General features: G+C 36.8%; 1 protein-coding gene across 2 annotated transcripts in view; it reads right to left on the bottom strand.

Moving 5' to 3' along the window:
- tbxas1 (thromboxane A synthase 1 (platelet)) overlaps positions 1 to 22544 on the bottom strand; it is a 59879-nt gene that overhangs the window by 8065 nt on the left and 29270 nt on the right. For both annotated transcript variants that reach the window (XM_043264245.1, XM_043264246.1), the window contains 6 exons: positions 20010 to 20106; positions 17612 to 17728; positions 11944 to 12032; positions 11707 to 11855; positions 11377 to 11507; positions 10959 to 11300 (listed from right to left, as the gene is read on the bottom strand). In XM_043264245.1, coding sequence (XP_043120180.1) covers positions 10959 to 11300; positions 11377 to 11507; positions 11707 to 11855; positions 11944 to 12032; positions 17612 to 17728; positions 20010 to 20106 — 925 coding nt within the window. The remainder of the gene's footprint in view (positions 1 to 10958; positions 11301 to 11376; positions 11508 to 11706; positions 11856 to 11943; positions 12033 to 17611; positions 17729 to 20009; positions 20107 to 22544) is intronic.

Here is a 22544-nt window from a genome sequence, read left to right as displayed (position 1 = left end):
TTAAACATTAATGAACTGTAAGCTGTCTTTAACAAAGATTAATAAATAGCGTAATAAATGCATTGTTCATTTTTTGCTCATGTTCGCTAATACATTAACTAATGTTAACAAATTGTAAAGTTATTGCAAAGTGTGACCATTACAGCTCCATGGTTTTCAGGTTTTTGAGACCGTTTGGAGAAGAAAATCTACCTTAATAGTTTCTGCAACACAATGGTGGGGAAACAAACAATAATAAAGCCCCAGCAGATGGACCTAAACCTACACAAACCAAAACCCAAATGAAACACATTTTTGCAATAACACTGGCATTGTGGTCTGTGACTATTGCATCTGATTGGTTCACTTCAAAGAATGAGCTTTCCGTGTGCACTTCCTTTAATAATGCAACAGTTAAAATGGTTTGAACTGTTCCAGCCCAATGTTTAGAGAAGCGTCGGGAGAATCCAGACTGAAAATATGCAATTTTTAGAAGGGAATGCTGGGTAGTGGTGCATCTCGGTTTCATCCAGAGTGATTGGGCTCCATCAAGCCTGCACCCGAGCCTCCGGCCCCATTACGCTCCCCTTCACCGCTGCCCATTCAGCTAGGCCATGAACCCGCCGTGCGTCTCATCCATGTGCCTGATGCTCATTATGTTCTTCACATGGCCCTGCCGTGTGTCTATGATAGAGCTATTACAGCCCAGCGCGGCCTTCGGGATTTAACACCCCACCCACCCCCAACGCAGACCTGGACACCTTTTATTCAATTTGACTCAATGTGCAGGAAAATACAGCCGTAATGGACAATCAAATGACAGGTCATGAGGCTCCCTGCCGCAAAAGCAATTATGAAGGGTTTCTGCCATCATGATTCTGCCAGGGAGTGCAGCTAAAATGCTCATTACGCCGGATGCAAATCCACACGCTTTCGGTCACCTTTGCCTCTGTTAGGCAGGAATGCCTACCTTCACTTATTATGCAAGCATCGCAGTCTATTAAATTATTCCACGTTTCTCAGAGAGTACAGATTGTACCTCCATGGTCATTGAGGGTCATGCTGAGGACAGGTCATGATATATACAATTAAAAAAAAAAACAATAAACGTATACATACACCAGTCAACATTTGAAGTGGATCAAAACCTTTCATCAAAGTTGTCTTAAAACCTAAAACCAAAATGGGTTGTTGTCTTAGGACAACTTTGATTAACTTTTGATCCACTTCAAATGTTGAGTAGTGTATATATGGGTACTTGATGTATCAATGTGTCCCATGGTGTGACAGAAAAAAAAACGAAAAAAACGAAAAATATTATATTTAACTATATATATATATATATATATATATATATATATATATATATATATATATATGTTTATGTATATATATATATATATCTCAAGAACGTCTTATATAAAATTACCCAAAGAAATGTGTCCAAATGGGGTCTTAAACCAGCTTAATTCTTCAAAACCTCCTTAAAATGTATTCTTTAAATCGTGAATTAGTAAAAATATGTACCTCAGTATACACCTACATGAAATACAGATCCGTATAATGCATGCACGCTGTGTTTGAATTAAGTCTAACGATGGCAGGTGAATAATGAAGTACATTTTCATTGCCACAGTGTGTGCATTATTTGCATATCCCCCCGGAGTCCCAGCGAAGGTGGTTCTCAAACAATGGCAAGCATCCGATAGCTGTTGACATTCGACACACGCGTCAGGTTGAGGTGCAGCTGACTGCTGGAGGATTTGTTATGGTTGCTTAAATCAGGCACATTACAAGTCTCCTTCCTTCCAGTCCCAAGGGGCCTTACATATTCTCCGGCCCTTCTACAGTGGCAGCAGTGGTTTGATGACTCCATCTGCTCCGTTCCATTACACATGCGGCGGAGATCGAAACGGCCGTCACAAAGACCAAATAACAAACAAGGGAGTCATATCGCTCCTTCCACAGTAACAACATCATAATGACACAATGGAGGCATCTGTTCGGAGGAAACTTAGCGAAAGTGCCTCTTTATTCTACACAATACAATGCTGGTTGATATGAAAACCCTGTTACGAAACATTGCATGGGGCCTGATGAAGTGGACCGTGACTGTTTGTGCATGAATGCACATGCCTTATGCGTGTTTGTGTATGTGTGTCTGCTTGAGAAGTCATGTGGGACATGTAGAGCACTTGAAAAAGTACAGATGACCTGCTGCCTGTAGGTGGGACTGAAATATCTCGGTACGAGGACTCGGTTTGACGTAGCTCAATCCCTCTCTGCTTATACCGCCCAGGGGAGAGAAGGGAGCGGAAAGAGGAGAACGAGAGAGGGGGAACGTAAAACAAAGAGAAATCTTGATGCTCTCACTTTGCCCTCCCTTCTCTGCGTCCAGAGGGGGTGTTTCTGTCTTTCTCTCTGCTGTCTTTAACCTGAAGCACAATATCAGGCATCACCTTAAGCAGTGGATAGAGCGGGTTGTGCAAATTCATGTCTGATCTCTATTTTTTTTTGGTGCAACAGCAGTTTATAGAAACTTTAAAGCTGATGTCAAACATTTAGATGCTATTTCTGTTTAATGTGCAGATATTAGTGGTAAAACTATCAAAAGAGTACAGTTCTTCAGAAGAGTCTGTTGTGGGATTTACGTTTAGTAGCATCTTAGCAGGCTGAATTGATTTGAACAAAACGCAGTAAAAACAGTAATATTGTGAAATATTTTCAGAATTCGAATAATTGTTAATATATTTTAAAATGTAAAATGTCCAGTCTTCAATGTCACATGATCCTTCAGAAATCATTGTAATATGCTGATTTAGTCCTCAAAAACATTTGTTAATATTATCAATGTTGAAAAACATTTTTTTTTTTTTTTTTTTTTTTTTTTTTTTTTTTGAAACAGAACTGCATTTATTTGAAATCTTTTGTAACATAAATTTCTTCATTTTTGTAACTCTCTTTTTTTTACAATATAATGCATATTTTCTGATTTAAAAAAAACAAAACAAAACATATATATATTTTTACAAAACCGGACATTTATCAGTTATCATCTAGAACTTCATTTTATACAAGTATATGTAGTGAATTTTAATGCACCATATCATATGTTCACTACATTTTACTGGAGAACAGCTAATTATTTGCAATGGTTAAAAAAAGAAAAGAAAAGAAAATCAGACGTAAAATTATTTTAAGATGGCACTATCAAATTCATACACTAGATGGCACACTACATAAGTGTCAGCATCTTGCTCAACTAACACTGGAAATGTAATAAACATAAAAATGCACAACAAAGACAGGTTATAAGAGTGCCTTTTTTTAATTTGCCTACATACTTTTTATTGACACTCTTAAGATATTTTCTCAAGCTCTGTCATCTTCGATACCATTTTAACTGAGCTTTGCATACTAGGATCAAGTCATGTGGTCTCTTAATTCTTAGTGAATATCAGAACACCTGGGCTTACAGTACGAGTCCTTAAAAAGCAGTCTAACTAGGCAGCTCACTAGGTTTTGTAGCGCTAAACGCCTTGAAGCCCATTTTAGCCTCTCTGTATTGTTCTCTTCACGGATCTGCTCACATGACGCATTAAAACGAAAGATAAAAGACAGCACAACACAGTAAACCACGCTAGGAACACAAGCATGCTATTTAGGCTCATTCAAGTAAGCAGTGTATACATAATTTCCTAAGTTCCAAATCCGAGAGGCAAGGCTGTTGCATTAGCAATGAGAGAGCCAAAAGCCACATCAATGGGAACCGACAGATACAGCGCTGTGGTTCCGGAAGGATCAAAGGCTGTGTTATTGAATTTAGCGGGGGAGAATCAAGCTCTTTATTCAGGTTGGAGCGCTATCAGGGAGGGGAGAGGAGCCCATCACTGCTCTGAATGAGAGAAAGAGCCGCCTGGAGGCCGAGCCTCAGAGGAACGTCACCAATGAATTATTCACAGATAGGAAAGGCTAGCTACCGGCTGCTCTCCATCCCTCCATTTCCTTCTTTTTGCCATCTTTCTTCGGTATTTTCACCGTGTCTCTGTGCATCATTCTTTGCGTGATGATATCCTCTTTCCATAATTTCCATCTTTGTCACAGGTGCGTATTTGTGCATCATGACTGAAGCACCAACACTCGTTCTCTGGATTTACATCCTCTCCCTTTCTTTTAATAACAGACGCTGCCGTCCAGATCATTATACCACGCCCCTAACTGACTTTTAGACTTCGAAAAGGACACACCATAAAAGTCTATATGACTATATTCCAAATCTTATCCAGTCATATGGTAGCTCGAGAGTGATAGATTGAGATCTAAATTGTATAAATTGGCTATCGTATGACTTCAGAAATCTTGGAATGCAGCGCACTGAATGAATAGACCATTTTTTGGTTGCTTTTGTGTCCTCTTTCAGTCATTTTTCTGTGGTTAAAATAAAGTCTTATTGGTTTGGTTTGGAATGACATGAAGATAAGTAACATGACAGCATTACAATTTCATTAAATATTGTTTTAGTTGTACTACGACCATTTTATTATGTTTATGACAACTGGGAGATGCCATGAAAAGTAATGTTTCAGTGTAAATATATGCTCTTTTTAAGTTTTTTGGTCCAGAAAAGTTTTTAGTCCATAATATATATAGTAATATATATATATATATATATATATATATATATATATATATATATATATATATATATATACACATAATAATAAATGTTTCTCAGAGCAGTTTCTTAGCATATTAGAATTTTTAAAGATCATGTGACACTAAAGATGAAAAATCTGACAAAAATCAAGAACTTTTTTGTAAAAATATAATACAATTGTTTTAAATGTATTAATGTTTTAATAAATGTTTTAATTAAAATGTAAATTTAATTTAAATGTTTTAATAAATGAATAATTTATATATATATATATATATATATATATATATATATATATATATATATATATATATATATATATATATAAATAAATGTGTGTTATTACTTTAGTTAATGCTGAATTTTAATCAAATAAATGCAAATTCTTGGTTGGAATTCTTTGAAAGACAGTGAAAAATGTTGACTTTTTTAAAAAACCTAACTTTTGAGCGGTAGTGTATCATTTCCTTTTTTACTGAGGTAAAATATGACGTTTTCTCCCAATTTTATCTCTTAGTAGAGAGAAAAACATGTATTTGTGGTCTTCCTTCCATCCTTCACCTCTCTCTATCTCTCTCTCTGTGGGAGAGGTCTTAGCTGGAAACATGTAATTTTGCTCAGTTTCTGGCCTCTTTGCCCCCGTCTCCCACCTCTGGATGACTCATTAGGTAGTGCTCCGCTTCAGCTCCCTGTTATTTATGCAGATAAAAAAGGCAAATTAATGACGGGCACCCGGGGAGGCACCACACAGCCCGGGAAGGGAAAATGAAAGGCTAGAATGGCAGACACAATGTGTGCAGCCAGTGACACGTTCACCAAGTCAGTAGAGCGGAGCATTTACATGTTTGCCACTTAAACTGTCCCAGTGGTGAAAATCAAACTGGCAAATCGATGACAGTAATTCCAGAATTCACCCTTGACATATAGTGTGTTAAGGTCATGAGTGCGTAAGCGAGAACTGGTAATTTATCACAGTCACCTCCAAGGATTGTTAAAGGGATAGTTCACAAAAAAAAAAAAAAAAAAAAAAGAACCTCTTTTTGTTATTTACTCATTCTGGTGTCACTACCAATCCGTACAACAAAAAATAAATACATTTTACTAAATGTCAAAGCTGTTTTTTTTTGTTTGTTTTTAGAGCGATCATGTGATATAATGATGAAAAAAATGAAATGTTCATATATACAACAGGTTTTCATGCATGCAAGGTCAAAAAGCACTTTCATTTTCTTATTAATGCATTTATTTTTAATGCATATTTCCTCCCAAAGATCCACTCAACGATTACATTTTCCAACCCCTCCTTTTGTGTTACGGAAATCTATGGTGATTGGTCCAATCGGTATAATTTTTATTTCATCATGCCTGGATTGCCTGATAAAGCAACACTGTGCTGCTTTGTGTACGTTACCAGGGAAACCGCTATTTTAATGCTCCAAAAGCGGCACCTAATGGCAAAAAATGTATTTGCATTTTATTCAGACCAACTAGAAAAGATCAACAAGTGGGATAGAAATATGTTAATGTTTTATATTAACACAAGAAATTACTTGGGATTTGTTTGAAAAAAGACTCAAAGTCAACTCTTTTTTTTTTTTTTTTTTTTAAGAGACAATAACTTATGCATCATATTTTATCAAATGATATTTGACAGCTACACTCGTAAAAAAAAAAGATTTCTAAAAGAGTGTTTTCACAGTAGTGAAAGAAAGAAAGAAAGATTATTTTTTTCTTAGTGTGAATAAATGTTTTGTGCAATGGAAAGTTCTATGGATGTTGCAGATTTTTTTAAGATCGTATAGGCTAAAAGAGAGAAAATGTTGAATTTCTGCAAAAGACAGATTTAAGATTTAAAGGAACAGATTTAAAGGAACACACCCCCTTAAAAAAATAGGCTCACTTTCCGACTCCACGAGAGGTAAACAATTAAATTTTACTGTTTTTGAATCCATTTGGCCAATAAACACTTTTAGCTGTAGATAATTGAATCTGATTAGACCGTTAACATTAAGCTCAAAAATGACAAAAGATATAGTTACATTGTGTACCGAGACTGACACAAAATGAAAAGCTGCAGTTTTCTAGGCTGGTATTACTAGGAACTATACTCTTATTCCAGTGTAATAATCAAAGAACTTCGCTGCCGTACCCTATGCCCTTTGGGGCGACGATATTAATTGCTGGGGACTATTTTCAGGTGCTGCGTCATTTCGCCTGCTGCAGCCATGATTATTACTCCAGAGAGAGAGTATAGTTCCTAGTTATAGCAGCTTAGTGCATGATGTAACTATAGAAATCATTTCTGTAGCGTGAAGCTAACAGTCTATTCAGATTCATTGATCTATGCTAAGCTACAGTTAAAAGTGCTACCACCGGACACGAAAAACGGCTGAATGGATTCAAAAACGGTAAAAATCAACTTTTTAACTCTAGGGGCGTTGGAAAATAATCCTATTTTCATCAAAAGTGGCATGTTCCTTTTAAGGACAATCTTTTGCTGAACTATCCCTGTTATGCATTTTAAATGGGCTTTAAATTGCCTTTAGATTTGTTAAATATGATTTCCCACCAGAAACAGTTTGCGGCTCTCAGGTAAACACCTTCGGCGTTGCACTGAAGTGGTTACACTCTAGTGCGTTTTAGCACAAAACACTTTGAGCGCCCTCACGCAGGGCGTGTGAGGAGAGTGACATTTGAGAAGCTTTTTAGAGCGAAACTGAGAGCGGTGAGGGGTGTTTAGAGAATAAAACCACTCTGAAGGAGGAGCCGAAGACACTTTCTCTCTAGGCTGAACACGAGAGTGCTGATAGACATTATAGCAGAGGGCTAGATGAACCTGACCTTCAGTATACACGGGGCCAGATGTCTTTGTGGATGGATCCCCAGCTGCTCAATATAAAGAGAGTATTAAGTTATTGCCGGCTATACAGTCAACTTAAGGATCGAGGCGTCATGAGACAAGGCCAAGGCTGAGCTTGAGTTTTATTGTGCTGCTTGTAATGCTCACTGCTTTTATAACTTCTGTCATAAGCTCTTTTATTTGAAAACTTCACGGCAAGTGGGTTTATAAACAGTTCTCTGGTTTATTTTCGATCCTGGGAATCCTGTCAGCTAACCTCAAAATGTAAAGTACGATGAGTTAGCGTGATGTGCTCTTTGCCAGATGCGTTGCATAAGAAAACCATCAAATAAATGATGCATTATCGTGAGAAATCCCTCAGACCGCATTTTTAGACTAACAGGTCTCTGTTAAAATAAAGAAAAACACGCTCATGTTTTTTCTATTTTCCGAGGATACATTTGACTTTAACATAACGTGCTGGCACGCACGTCTCTACGCAATCTAAAGAAACTTAAGACAAACGATCCCCCTAAAAGCTCCGCAGAACATTCATTCACTCTGAAAAAGGCCTAGACTTCCAGAGAGAAGAAATTGGAAGTGGAAAGAGAGTGCTTAAATTGAAAGAGAAGCAGAGGGGGGAGAACGATGAAGAATGAGCGAATGAGATGAAAGAGTAGACAGAAGGACGCAGAGCTGAACTAATGCCGCGTTTGATCCCTTTCTCCGGTGGGTTGCTGCCAGGCCCCGGCTGCAGGTATCAGGATTCAAGAAATGCAGGTTCATGAAGACGCTTTTTAAATGTACGTCATCAGAGGGAAAGCAAAGACACGAGAGCTCTCAAAAGACATCATGAAATGAGAAACACTGGTTGATGAATATGGCAGATGCCAAAATGAAAACAGGTTTCTATGGTTTCTGTAGAATGTTGAAGCGCTGGTCGTTGGCGCACAATGTTATCTGCATTAAACTGTTGCCAAAAACTGACAATGAATATTTTCATCAACTAAAATTAAATGCAAAGTAGTAGTCTCTTAAAGGTACAACGTACTGAACATCTATCTATATAATGTGTGTGTGTTCTGCTTGCATTTATTATGTATATATAAATACATATATATATTCAAGAAAATTGTTGTTTACATTAAATATTTATAATATATAAGGATATGAATGTGTATATTTTTATATATACATGATAAATACACCCAATACATATGTATTATGTAAACCAAAAAAAAAAATCAATAAAATAAAAAAATGTGGGACACACACAAGTTGGGTTTCCATGCTTTATGGGGAAATTCCTTAGGCATAATGTTTTTTTTACTTTACAGACTATATGTATTATTGTCCTACACCAACCGTACACCTAAACCTACCCCTTACAGAAAACTTAGCTATTTCAGGTGAACAAAAATGTAATCCTGTATGTTTTATAAGCTTGTTTCCTCATGGGGACCTAAAAGTGTCCCCACAAGGTCAAAATGCACTGGTATTACTATCCTTGTGGGGACATTTGGTCCTCTTAACGTGATAAATACCAGGTGCACATATGTTTGTGTGTGTGTCTTGTCTGTGGCTCGTTTCTCTTACTTGTGTACCCATATTTGGTCTTCCTGTGCTTATCCTCATCAAGTTAACTTGCTCCCAGCCCTGTCCTGTTACTTTTTCCCCAGGTGTGTTAGTTCATCCCTTCGTCTTGACTAGCATTTAAAGTGTGTTCTGCCCTCTCCAGCCATCTTGTGTGATACCTGTGTTCTGAGTGTGGATATACTTGTGCTTCACACATAAATATATATAATCTCAACTTTTTATTTTGGATACGATTAATTACAATTAATCGTTTGACAGCACTACGAAAGTTTTTTTTTACATTTTGCATACAAATGACAATGTTGTCAAAAGATCCTTTCAATTGGGATTCTCTTTTCACATCGAGCAAAAAAACCCATTAGATTTATTACAAAAATAACGGCACACCTTTTCGAGGCAAGTCAAATGATTTGATGTATCGTTTATGTTTGTAACACAAATGTGTGATAAGTTATGCACTGCAGTTCACACCCTAAGTTTAGCGGTTTGTTTAAAGGTATAAACAGTCTTTGCAAACACCTCTAAATATCGAGTATATTTTCCGATTTATTCTCGTCTAGCCCATTTTTTATTTTTCACACACACATTTAATATACTCTTTATTTTCACAGATTTCATTAAAACCGTATTATGTAGAATCTTGTTTTGTTTGAGACTGCAGATTCTCAGACTGTAGGGAAGAGTGATCCCTTAAGATAAGGAAGAACAAACATGAAAAAACGTAAGAGAGCCAGAATCAACCCCCCCAATAGCGTACGCTGATTTAGAGGCTCTTCTTCCCACATCTGACCCTCCTCCTCATCACCATCCAGCCTCTCCAGCGCTTTGCGGCACAGATTACGAGGTTTCAGAGAATCAATCAAGAATTCCTCTCTGTCTCTCTCATGAGTATGAACATTATGCTCAAACATAAGACATCGAATCAGCAGAACCACCATCATCACTGCAAACCGCCACTATATTTATAGAGGAGAGTAAATTATCTAAGCAGAAATACTGCAAACTGAGCGCTTATACAAGCTTATAACCATCAAGGTGCAGCATTTTCTGAATTGTTTAAATGTAACCCACATGGATGTCTTTCTATTTTATTCAGTGGGCTTTTCTTAACCAAATATACTGGATACTTAGTGCTACAGATTTCAACAAAAGCTGTAATCTTTGGTAGGTAAATGAAAATTATATTAAGAATGTGGTAACACTTTAGTATTGGGCCCGATTCTCACTATGAAGTACAGTAGTTTCTTATTAGCATGCATATTAATACCATATTGGCTGTTTAGTATTTGTAAAGCATATATTCTGCATGACCAGAATATCTACATCCTTAATCCTACCTAATACCTAAACCTAACAACTATTTTACTATCTATTAATAAGCAGTAATTGGGAGTTTACTGAGGGAAACCTTTTTACACAAAATTGTTTAGAATTCATTGTTTCATGAATGAGGCCCAATGTATGATATTGAAATTTGCTCAGTTTGCTCTGAACTTTTTCACAGACCCTCAGCACCTTCTTTTGGATCCCAGTTGAAAAACTGCTGCTTTAATGGTATAACTTACCACATTATGCCCGCCCACAAAACACTTGTTTCTGGCCCTGTAAATTTAATCAACGGTCCTGACAGTAAATGGTTTCTGAGAAATGCATTGGCTCATGCAGACCTTCAAAATGAATAAAAAAACAACAATCCAACCCACTAAGAAGAACAAAAGCAAAATATTTTCTTAATCATAACAACATTTATGGGCACCCACAGCAAAAAAACTGAAGAGAATGTCAGTTATTCCACAAATGAGTAATTCCACAGCATGAAATAAAGAAGCATTCTCAAAATAAGAATGAAATAAATGTTGTTTTCCAAATATTTAAATCCTGACTCACGTGTCTGCTGAAGAACTCGTCCACTTCCTCTTGGAGTTTTTTCTGGCACTCTGGATGGAGCGCTAACAGGTAGCATGCGAAGCCTAGAGTGTTGCTGCTCGTCTCATAGCCGGCCAACAGGAAGATGAAGGACTGACCGACAATCTCATCCTCCGTCATCATCCTCTTGTGCTGTGTGCGCCTGGTGGACTCGTTTCCAGGTCCGCTTTCCGGTCCGTTGTCCATCCCCTGTTCGTCGCAAGCCTGTTCATCGGCGTCATTGACCACATCAAAGTGCTCCAAAGACAAATACTTGCTGCTGGCCCTAACGTCCAGCATAAGCTGCAGGAAGTCCCGTCTCCGCTGTAGAAAAACAGTTCATAAACATGGTGGTTAATACTGAGAAACGAGAAATTAATTTGTTCGTTCACGGCCATACCTGTTCTGGGGGCAGATCATCTCTCTGTTTAATCATCTTCTGAATGCATTTGATAAAAAAGCTGTTCATCTCATCTCTTGATTTATTGGGAAGGAGACCAGCAAGAGGCTGAAGCAGAAATGGAAACGCCACTACAGCAAAACCAGGAAAACGACACAGTCAGAAAATTGCACTTTTTCCTCCTATAATAAATATGCTAATCGCAATATCAGCATAATGAAAATTAAACTCATAATATCATCCGTCGGAAGCACTTTCCAAGCTGCGATATCTTTTGTACAATAATGAGATCGAAATGAATGCTGTGTGCATTGAGTCGGTAGAACGTACTGAAGAATATCATGAGGGGTTTGAAGAAGGTGAAAGCGAAGAACTTGGAGGCGTGGTGCACAAAAGGGTCATCGGGATTGTTTTGAGAGTCCACCTGCGTACCGAACGCCACACTGGCAATTACATCCATTGTGAAGCAGCCAAAACACCTGCAAAACAAACGTGTTTTGTATTAACAAGAGCTATGAAATAATCAGAGAAACAGATGTGCACACATATGCTCGAAGAAAGTCGTACTTGTGGATGTTGAAGCTGTTACCGGACTCAGCGTGGCTCTTCAGGTTTCTCAGTAACGTCTCTGTGGCCGTGTTGATGAGGGGAACCATCTGCAAAGCGAATATTGTGCCCACACAGATATCAGAATCAGTAAACACCACAAACCAATGCAAAGGGGTTAGATTACAACAAATTGCTGCCGAGTCGATAACAAAGAATAAATGCTGTCTAATGCATCCTCCTAAAATAATGGAAATGGCTTGTCAGATATAAAGATTTCGGATCTTTGCCTTTTCCCTACATCTGTTCTGAAAAGCACATGAGGCAAGTCTGTTAATGGCTTTTGATCCCAGGGAGCATTATCAATAGGAAAAAGGCTCAATTTTATGATTTCAAGAAACAAATGATTCATTAATTGATTTATTAAAGAGTTTAAAACACCATAAAGAACATTTTCATAATTGAGCACCTAAAAAACAAATACTACAAAATCTATACATTTGAGCGTAATGGATTATTAAGCTGCCCCTACTATGGATTGTTGATAATGACATTTTATGGTATGTGTAACAGCTCTAAGTGAATGAAAACTGAAAACGATTCAGAAAAAGAGTTGACTGAATCACTGAAATGAATTGTTTTCAAAGCGGTTTCATGTTGACGTCAGAATGAAATATTGGCATATTGCCCGTCCACCAGTTGGGCTTTTCGCTTGGATCTGAATGGAAATGCAAATGTATTCTTTGCCATTGGGTGCTGCTTACAAATCGACCAATCACCGGACGGTTTAAAGTAATTATTTAGAAGTCATTAAACAAATAAGTTAAAAAAACGCCTGCATATTATAGGAAAATAAAAGCATTTTTTGACCAATTATGCATTGCATGGTGACCTGTTACTGGGTACTCCCAAAACCAAAATATGAACCTTTCATAAAGAATATTAGGGACACAAAAACAAACAAAAAATGGTTCTATCCATTAGTTGTTGAGTGGATTTTGATCTCTGGTAACCATCATACATTTGAAGTAAATTCATTTCCATGACTTGACCTTGTTTGAGATATACTTTGATCCTATTAACATTCTATATGCTATTTACATGGTGTTCCAAAGAAGTAGTGTACATGCCTATAAAAAACACGCACTGCAGTATAGCATATTCAATAACATTTAAAATCTTGAGGAAATTTTTTAAATAACACCTCCTAAAATATTTCCCATTTCTATTCAAACCATATTTCTTTAAAAGAAGCTGAAAGGAACCAACTCCACAGCTTGGCCTGTTTAGTTTGGTCTATTCATTCACAAGCAGAAGACCAAAAATGACACAAAAATGAGACAGATTAAGCTACTCTAGACGCACGAATCTTGGAACCGCACTTCTTCACACCTCTGTATCTCAGTGAGATGAGAGGTTGTCCATGCACGGTGTTCAAGGCTATGGCTTTCCTCCCTGACACCCATGACTGCAGCCGTGATAAGCCAGCAGCTCTTACGAGACCTATTGATCCTGTCTGTTCAGGAGGAGAGAGCGAGAGAAAGAGATACAAGACTATAAGAGGAAAGAGGGACGGAGAGAGAGATAGAGGAAGGAAGAGGACAGTGAGAAAGAAAAGATGCTCTGTACACAGGCTGTTCTGTTCAGATTAAGCCAGCGATATCAAATCAGCATTCAATTACTCAGCTAAATCTGTTGATTGTCTTGTTTTCTTATCAATTCTGTCTTATAATTGCTGTGGTAATAGACTACTTTACACCAGCATGAATTTTAATGCCAGTGAATTAGCCTGGTGAATTAGGGCAGGTCGCACAGGTGAATTGAATGCAGCTAGTAAAGCTAATCAAATCTTTCCCACATACATACATACATACATACATACATACATATATATATATATATATATATATATATATATATATATATATATATATATATATATATATATATATATATATATATAAGCCAGCATTATGGCATGTTATGCTAGAAACCAGCAATCAAATCAGTTGATGCTAATAGAGGCCGATGTTAGCATATGGCTAAGCTAATATGTAAAGCAAAACAATACACTATATGTACACAACTGTGGGTTAAATATGTGTGTGTGTATATATATATATTATATATATAATTTTTTTTTTGAACCACAGTTGAAGAGCAGCTAATGGTTACTGAACTTTGAAATTACTAATTTTAAATTATTTATTATTTCAGCCTTGATTTCTTCACAAAAAAGAGATTTCCAGCATTTTGCATGTACTAGAAAGCATTAGTTCCTTTTAGTCCCACAGATGTAGCTAAATTGTGTCTATAAGTCCAAGCAAAAGATTTGTTATTGAACACATTTTGTATTCACCGGTGGTCAAGTTATCTCAGTTTTACTGGAACAAATTACATCTCCGTGAGGCCTTACTTGGTGGTAAATAAGATGAATAGGTGTGTGTGCGTGCATGTGTGTGTTTGTTGATGCATATTGACTCCGTGCAGGCAGGCAGATGAAGACGACTGGAAGGGCTGATGGAGAACGACAGGAGCGGTGTCTACTGTCTCTTTCTAGAGCTACACCGCAGCTAATGAAAATCAATACAGGCAGCAAGTGCATGCCTACACTTTTGTATAACTTGGAGCTCAGTTATACATTAAACATTCAGGCCCAAGCTGAATGTTGATCCCGATTTTATTTCACATAAAATCCTCAGCCAAACGCAGCTACTATTTACCAGTGGAACGTCTTGATACTGCGGGTTTTAAAATGCAAACATGATGGCTTTGTTTACTGTAATTAAGTTAATGGACGTGCTTTAAGACGCAGCTCCGAGACTTGGATTAGAGCAGACTGTAAAGACGTTTATGAGCTCATTAGAAGTTTGTGCCTTTGCCACTGTTCAGTATTTCTCTCCCACACTGTGTTCAGAGATGATGGATTGAGAGTGATGTGCACGGATTTCTCCTGAATGATGTCACACCGTGCCGAATTTAGCTTGGGTGAATGGCACTCCACTGTTATGGTATCTGTGTGTGTGTGTGAGAACAATCACTGTTTCTCCTCTCCACAGCAGCACACACCTCTGACATTCCTGACGGACATGTTTACCATTTCAGCCGGAGAATGGAAATGACATCATTAATGGATACTGGTTCATAGGTAGACATATACATGCAGTTGGGACCAAATATATCGTCACCTTTTCTGCAAACTGTTTAAAAACACACATCACTCAAAAGCTGAGACGTACTTGACTGAACCAATTCATTTTTTGATCATTTTGATGCTCTTTGATGATCAAAAGTTTTCTATACTTCAATTTGCGCTGCAATTTGAAGCACTTTACTATTAGAATATTTTAAGTGTGTAAAAGAAAATAAGTGTGTCCAAATATTTGACATACAAAACAGTTACGTTCATTTCACAAACCAATGACTATTTTGAACATTTTTCGAAGCAAGGAAGGAAATTAATCATTTTGGTTTCATGCGTCCTTGATACAGTGTAAATATACATTTACGAACTGAGTAATATTAATTAAGTACATGTACTTAGTGTATGGTTAAGGTTAGGATTAAGATTTGGCTTAGTAGCTAAATAAGGTCACCTTAAACTAAAGTGGTCCTTTAACTCAGAAGGATAAATGGTATGATTTCTGAAGGACCAGCTTTACTGTCACAGGAATAATTTTTATTTAAAATAAACTAAAATAGAAAACATTTGAAACTACTGTTTTTTTAATGTCTATGTATTTTTACATTTTAAAAATAAAAACCCATGTGAATACTAAAAGAAACAGTGTTGCATTACAGAAAAAAGACAGCGTTTTGGCTACAACTACGCACATATCCCAAAAGTCGATTCTTTCTTTATTAGGAGATGAAATCATCTGCAATTCTTGGCAAGGCTAAAAGAGGACACAAACTCTCAGGGTCAGTTTCCAAGACACAGCTCACACCCCAGACTACAAGATGCTTTTAGTGGAGAAATCAACATTGACAACATAATTTAAACCAGGACTTATTTAATCTGTGACTTATTAATCCTATTCAATCATTCTGCTAGTAAATGAATAAGCAGTCACATGAGACGCAGAGAACGATGGAGAATCGATCGTGTTCTATGATGTAAGATGTGATGACTGGCACTTCAAAACATGTTAGCAAGAGGACAAACAGCAATTAACTGCTGTCATCCAAGACCTCCCCATCACTGCTATCATATCTCCAGCCAATCACAGCATTCCAGCTCGGCCAATTATACACTTTCAGCAGACAGCTCTCATGTCTTTTTCTTCATCTCAGTGATGTCATCTGAATTAAATCCACTGTGTTTTTCTCCTCTCTGAGAGTGACGTTCTAAACGCTTTTTTTGGGGGGTTTGCGACCTCATCTTTCACTCATCTGTCTGTTTCTCTTGACTACCGCACCTCTTCACTTTCTTCTGTCTTTCGCTGCTTTATTTCATCAGAAAGGAGTGCTTGTAAAGTGCAGGGCTGTTGTAGAGGAAACACTCCTTTGTTCTCTCACATATGACGTGCAACAGAAGAACACCAAAAAAACAAAAACCGAATGTCACACTCTCTTAGGTCTTGCTTCCTATCTCTCACTTTAAGAAAACTGATAGTCTACTATCATTGAGCTGGTCCACCTAAATGCTAAAAAAGGTAATGGCAACACATTATGCAAATAGGCTATAGCAAAATTAAACGATATGAAAGCAGCCTGATATGGCATCTATCTAAATCTCTAGTGACACAGAACAGGACAAGAGACAGAGGAGACACATTAGCTTGTTAAGACTCTTAGATGAGGATTCGAAAGGACATTTTACTGACTGGGTTGACTGTCTTTTTAGGAACAAGGTGTTCATTGCACTATGCGAGGTTTACTGTTCATTGAAAGGTTCTTTTGGGAACCAAAAATGGTTCTTCTATGGGATCTACTGTACAATCCTAAAATTAAAACCCTAATATATACGGTGAAAAACTGTAAAAGACATTTCAGTAAAATGTATTTTTGAAAGTAAAATAGAATGTAAAATTTACAGGGAATAACTGTACAATGATGTTCTAAGAATTCCCTTCACTGCATTTAAAATTTTATGGGTTTTTTTCTCCAAAATTCTTTCTTCGTAGGTTTTTTCTGATCAGTTATATTTATTAGGGTTGTATGTTACATCCAATGCTGTTAAAATAATATTTATAGCTTCTTTTCATTTGAATGAAAATCTCACCAGGATGGTGTTTAGTGTTTGTGTGAATGACGTTGTGCATGGATCTATATATATATATTAGTCTTGGCCTTCTCAGCTTGTGGAAAAGCTGCGTGTGATGACATTCTCATCACCACCTGATTTTGAAAGGTACAAAACAGTATACAGTACTTCAAATGTTTGTTGTATTAACAATAAATCAGTTAAAGAAAATTGAAATTGTCTCACTCCCAATTTTTTGGAATTCATACTTGTCTGCACATTTTATATCCAGGATTTGAATCTTATGCAACTTTTTAAAACTATTTTAATGGCTGTTATGGAAATATGAGGTCCTCTACAGGTCCAAGATTTTGTTCCGATAGAGCTGCACTTGATTTATCAACTCAAGGCCATAAAATGTGATTGCATAACAAGAACAATCGTTTCTTAGAACAGCTTTAATGTTTGCGTAGCACACGTTTAGGTAAGAAAGCCAAAGCTCACCTCTTTCATCTTGGCCGCACTGAAAGTTGGTGTGAGGATGCTGCGTACTCGTTTCCACTGTTCGCCCTTCAGCATGACCAGACTGTCACTCATGGGTTTAGTGATGCCTCTGACAGTCTGCAATGGGAACACAGCTGGGGTTTATACATTCCAAAACTGACATGTTTATTTAAGGATGAAATTAAGACTGAGTGAGGTCACATTTACCTCATTTATCTGGTAAATTTTCGCAGACTAAATCTAATAAATCCAATTGGAATCCATACAATTGTGATCTTCGCGTGATAGCGAAAGTTCACAAATTTCAATTCGGTCCCACCGATTCGCCACATGGAAAAGAAAGCTTCTTTTAAAAGCAACGTCTCTGTTTTCAGTGCTTCATACATTACTACAGATACTACAAAAGAACCCAAAAAACTGTAGTTTGAAGAAGTTACTAGAAACCGTTCAAAGACATACAATTATAGCAATTAAAAAACAGCGCACGTCTGCAATACCTCATCTGCATCTCCATATTCGCATAAAGGACGTTTCGGGCTTAATAGGTGAACCGCAGCAAAGTGTAAAGACCTTTCTCAGACTCTGAACTTTCAGAAAGTGTCTGCAAAAAGCTCTACATGAATTCGTCTTGGCAATTCTACATAAAAAGTAGTCCCGGATTCATTAAAACTACTGTTGTACACCAAGTTGGCTAAGTTTTTAGCCTGAAAAAAGTGCAGCAACCGAGGCCAGGTGGCAGAGCTTTGTGCTGGGCCGACTTTGATCTTGTGTGTTAACGGCTGCCAACACATACTATTTTGTTTGTTGTTTTGGTTCCATGACAATCTCCTTTTATGAGTTTTCTCCCACTGCTGGTTGTAGATGTGCTTTACGTTGAACATTTAAACGTGCACATCCATGTGCACAAACAGGTCAAGAGATAGCTGATAAGCCCCAGAGGTGTGCATGGCCTCAGTATTGATCTGGCCCTGCCATAATCGTTCACCCAGCAGGCTCAGCTCCAGCAGCAAGGCCATCTCATGACCTTTGACTCTTCTTTGATACATAAGTCATGTGATCATTAGTTTCTGACCTCCCCGGACCGACTGAGTTCAAAGCTCTGGAGCTTTTTGCCAATACCTTACTGTTCACATGACTCTCAGCATTGATTTATACACACAAATACACACCTACATACAGTAAATCCTATCGACTGCATGAGAAAATGCAAGTCATACATCAAACCCACCCTGTCATTGATTTAGATGATTTTATGATTTATGGGAGATGCTATGTTTGTGTCTGCGATCATAAATGATGATGTTGTGAACAAACAATTGCAGAGCTGTGTGATGGCATCACTCAGGGATTGACAGCCTTCAAGTGGAAATGAATATATTGTAATAATGAGTTCTGAGCATGAATAATGAAGCAAAGACATATATAAAGGTGCAAAACTCTGACTGCTAGATGATATGTGAGTTGCGAGCTGTAAATCATAGTGGGAAGTAAGTCTTTTGTGAATGATAATGAACGATTTTGTTATTTAAATGTTCTAAGCTATCTCCAGAATAAAGACGCTATTCACAAATGAGCTTGTAATGCACAAACGTAAAGGTACAGTAAATGCTTTTATGGAGTATGATATACTTATTATATTTTACTTTACCTGTTAGTCTTATTTATTTAATGTATGTTTACATCTGTTATAAAATGTTACGACAACCACTTGTGTAATTAAATGTATTTTAATAAATATAACTTTTTACATTTATAACATTTTAAAAACTCCAAATTACGTTTACTTAATTTTCTTTTTTAAGTTCAGTGTTTGATATATTTAAAAATAATTTGTAATTAAATGCTTGGATTAAGTTGTTAGTTAGCTGTTATAATGTAAATGTAGATTTCTGTCGCAAGGAACATTTTGTATTGTATTCTGTTGTATGGAAATCATACACAACTGAGCCATTAACACTGATGAGTGTGTGTGTGTGTGTGTGTGTGTGTGTGTGTGATGTATCATTAAAAAGTTCAGTAAGGCAACATGCACTTAGATAAATGTTTAGTATTTGTTTTATAAACTATTATAGCATGTAATCATATTTAATCACATTTAATTTTATTATTTCATTTATTACTTATACTTAATTTTATTTTATTTGCTTTAAGTGAATTAACAACAGGATTTAAGTTTTAGTTAATAACAAGTTAATAACACTGCATGAAAACACGTCTTAATATCTTATTCAATTGCCTCTCATATTTTAGGAAAACTAAGTCAAAACTGGTAATTAAAAACTCATTAAGAAGTCATATTTTTGCTGTGTATGTATGCTTCAGGCTTAATACAACTTGAGATGAATTGCTGAGTGTGTGTATTTGATATTAGACTGTAATTGTAATGTCACTCACTTACCATTCTGTTGGGAAACTTATTGAATTCCTTCACCATCACCTGTCTGAGCATATCTGGGTCTGCTATGATCACTATAGGCCGCCGGCCTATATAATAACTGACACACACACACACATACAGAGACAGAGAGAGCAAATAAACAAGATGAAATGAATAAATAACAGGGCACCAGTCAAATTTCAGGGGAATAGCAGGAGACAAAAGAACAAAGGACAAATACACGCAAAGATAAAGCAGCACATCTGTGGCTGCAGACCCCGTCTTCCCTTCATATCACTGACAGGGGTACAGACGCACATCATATGTGTGTGTGTCAAGGTCAGCTCGGTAAAGAAATTTGATGAGGCTGCTGGGTAGCTCCTTTTCTGTAGTCACGCATGGCAGCTTTCACTGCTGAGATGTGGTGAGGTCGTACCATCAAACGCTGTGAAATGGAGGATTGTGAGCCCGTATGTGCCCTTGCATGTGCCAGCATGAGACGCCACCTTCTCCTCAAACGCAACTTCCTGTCATTTTCGTCTTTCTTTCTTTTTTTTTCTTCTTTTTCCTGAGAATCAACTTCATAGCAAATTGCATAAACAAGCAGATAATTAAACACCTTTATCAGGCACCGATAATTGAACATGAAAGCTTTTGGGGCGAATATCTGAAGCCATTAATCTAGTTCATACAAGCTTTTGGAAGCTCCTTTTTTCAGCAGAAGGCTACGCTTAGGTTCATTACCGTGTCCAGTGGCTGTAAAGCACATTTAAGCCCAGCTGGGACTCAGCTGGAGGCAAACACAGCCGAGACAGATCACTCTTATCATTTACTGTACTCTCCTTTCATGTGCCGGTGTCATTTTGGTACTGTAAAACTCAGAGCAGAGCGCACGGGCCCTTCATATCATCTTGTGCTAATGAAGCTGACATTGGCAGTCCACATGGCTCTAGGAGCAGGATGAGTTTAATTAAGCTTGCAGCTAAGTGACCTATAAAACACTGATCTCATTAGTATGTTTTGGTTTATCTATGCATCTGCGCCGGCGGTCTGTTCGCAAACCAAAAAGCTGTGTGAAAAAGTCTCTCACGTGCAATACACGCTGATATACGCAAGAGAGACTAAAATGTCACTGCAAAAGACCATTATTAATGACATATTCCAGTAAAGAGTTTAATGTAAAACATGAACTAACAATGAACAATACTAACACTAACTGTAAAGCATTTAGATAATGTTTACGTAATACATCTTAAGGTTAGGGTTCACACCTCAAATCAACATTAGTACATGTAGTACATATAAAAATATGTAAATTGTTTTGCTGAAATGAGTTAGATGAGTACGTAAGCCCATTTCTGCCACAGCTGAGTAAAAAAAAAAAGGTTATTTGCAAAAACAGATCATGATCAGATCAACAAATCATGTTTTTTTATTACGTTATCGTGCTTTCATTGTTTTATTGTGCTAGTTAGCTGTATTTTTTATTTTATTTTGTACCAAATCAAAATAACCCAACTGCGGTTTGTTTGAGATTAATTGGAAAGCATATTGAAAAAACATGTATTTTGAAAATTGTTAAAAACCGAGTTATCTGTTTTTGCAAATGAAGTCTTCGTATGATTCTGTAAGTCATAATGAGAAACTTTTTCAGTTTATCGCTATGAGATACATAGTCATTATTATGTAAAAGTTCCTTAATGTTGAGATATGCAGAATAATTTTAGACTTAACCCACTCAAGGTAATGTTTATCATTTTTATGATACAGTAATACATTACTATGAATGCATTTTTCATTTCTATTAGATACCGTATTAATACTAATGAGAAAGTATCTTATAATAATGAGAAACTTTCTCATAACAATATTATATTACAGTGGCCCTTTTTTCAGACTTATTCTGCATGTACATACTAAATATTTGTATTTTATAATATTTTAAAACGTATTTTATAACTATGATACAGTTTGTCATTAAGAGAAACTATACTAATAATGCGGAGATGATATCAGGAATGTTATTAGTTTGAAAGTTTTTACAAGATAGTATTATTATTATGATTTAGGATTCTATAATTTTCATTTTTAAATCATTGTGAGAAAGTTTGAAAAACATCTCATGATGACGTGAACTCATACGTTGTAGTATATGCTATCATACTGTATTGAGCATTTCTCAACATATATTTAGTTTTTTACCCAGGAATGTGGCAGAAAAGGGCTTCCATATCAAAGTGTACACTCAATGACATGCAGCTTCTTTAAAATGCATTTAGATATTTTATTTACACCTAAAATACATCTGGAAATCACCGCATTACACCGTATATGCCATCAAACAAACTCTACTTTGGCTGTCAGCCATCGAAAAAAGGCCCATATTGATTGACCAGTATACCAAATGGCCTCTACTAGGGTATCTCACTCATACATTCTTCACAGAAGCTATTTCAAGATATTTTCAAACCTTATCTGAAAGATATTTTGGGTAGAGCAGAAAAATAAAATCACACCTTCTCGAGCAAACCTTCTGCACGTGTTATATCGAGCACT

Source organism: Puntigrus tetrazona, chromosome 18 (genome assembly GCF_018831695.1).
Source record: "Puntigrus tetrazona isolate hp1 chromosome 18, ASM1883169v1, whole genome shotgun sequence".
Taxonomy (NCBI): Eukaryota; Metazoa; Chordata; class Actinopteri; order Cypriniformes; family Cyprinidae; genus Puntigrus; species Puntigrus tetrazona.
The sequence above is the reverse complement of the archived record's forward strand: the minus strand, read 5'-3'. Positions and strand labels throughout refer to the sequence as shown.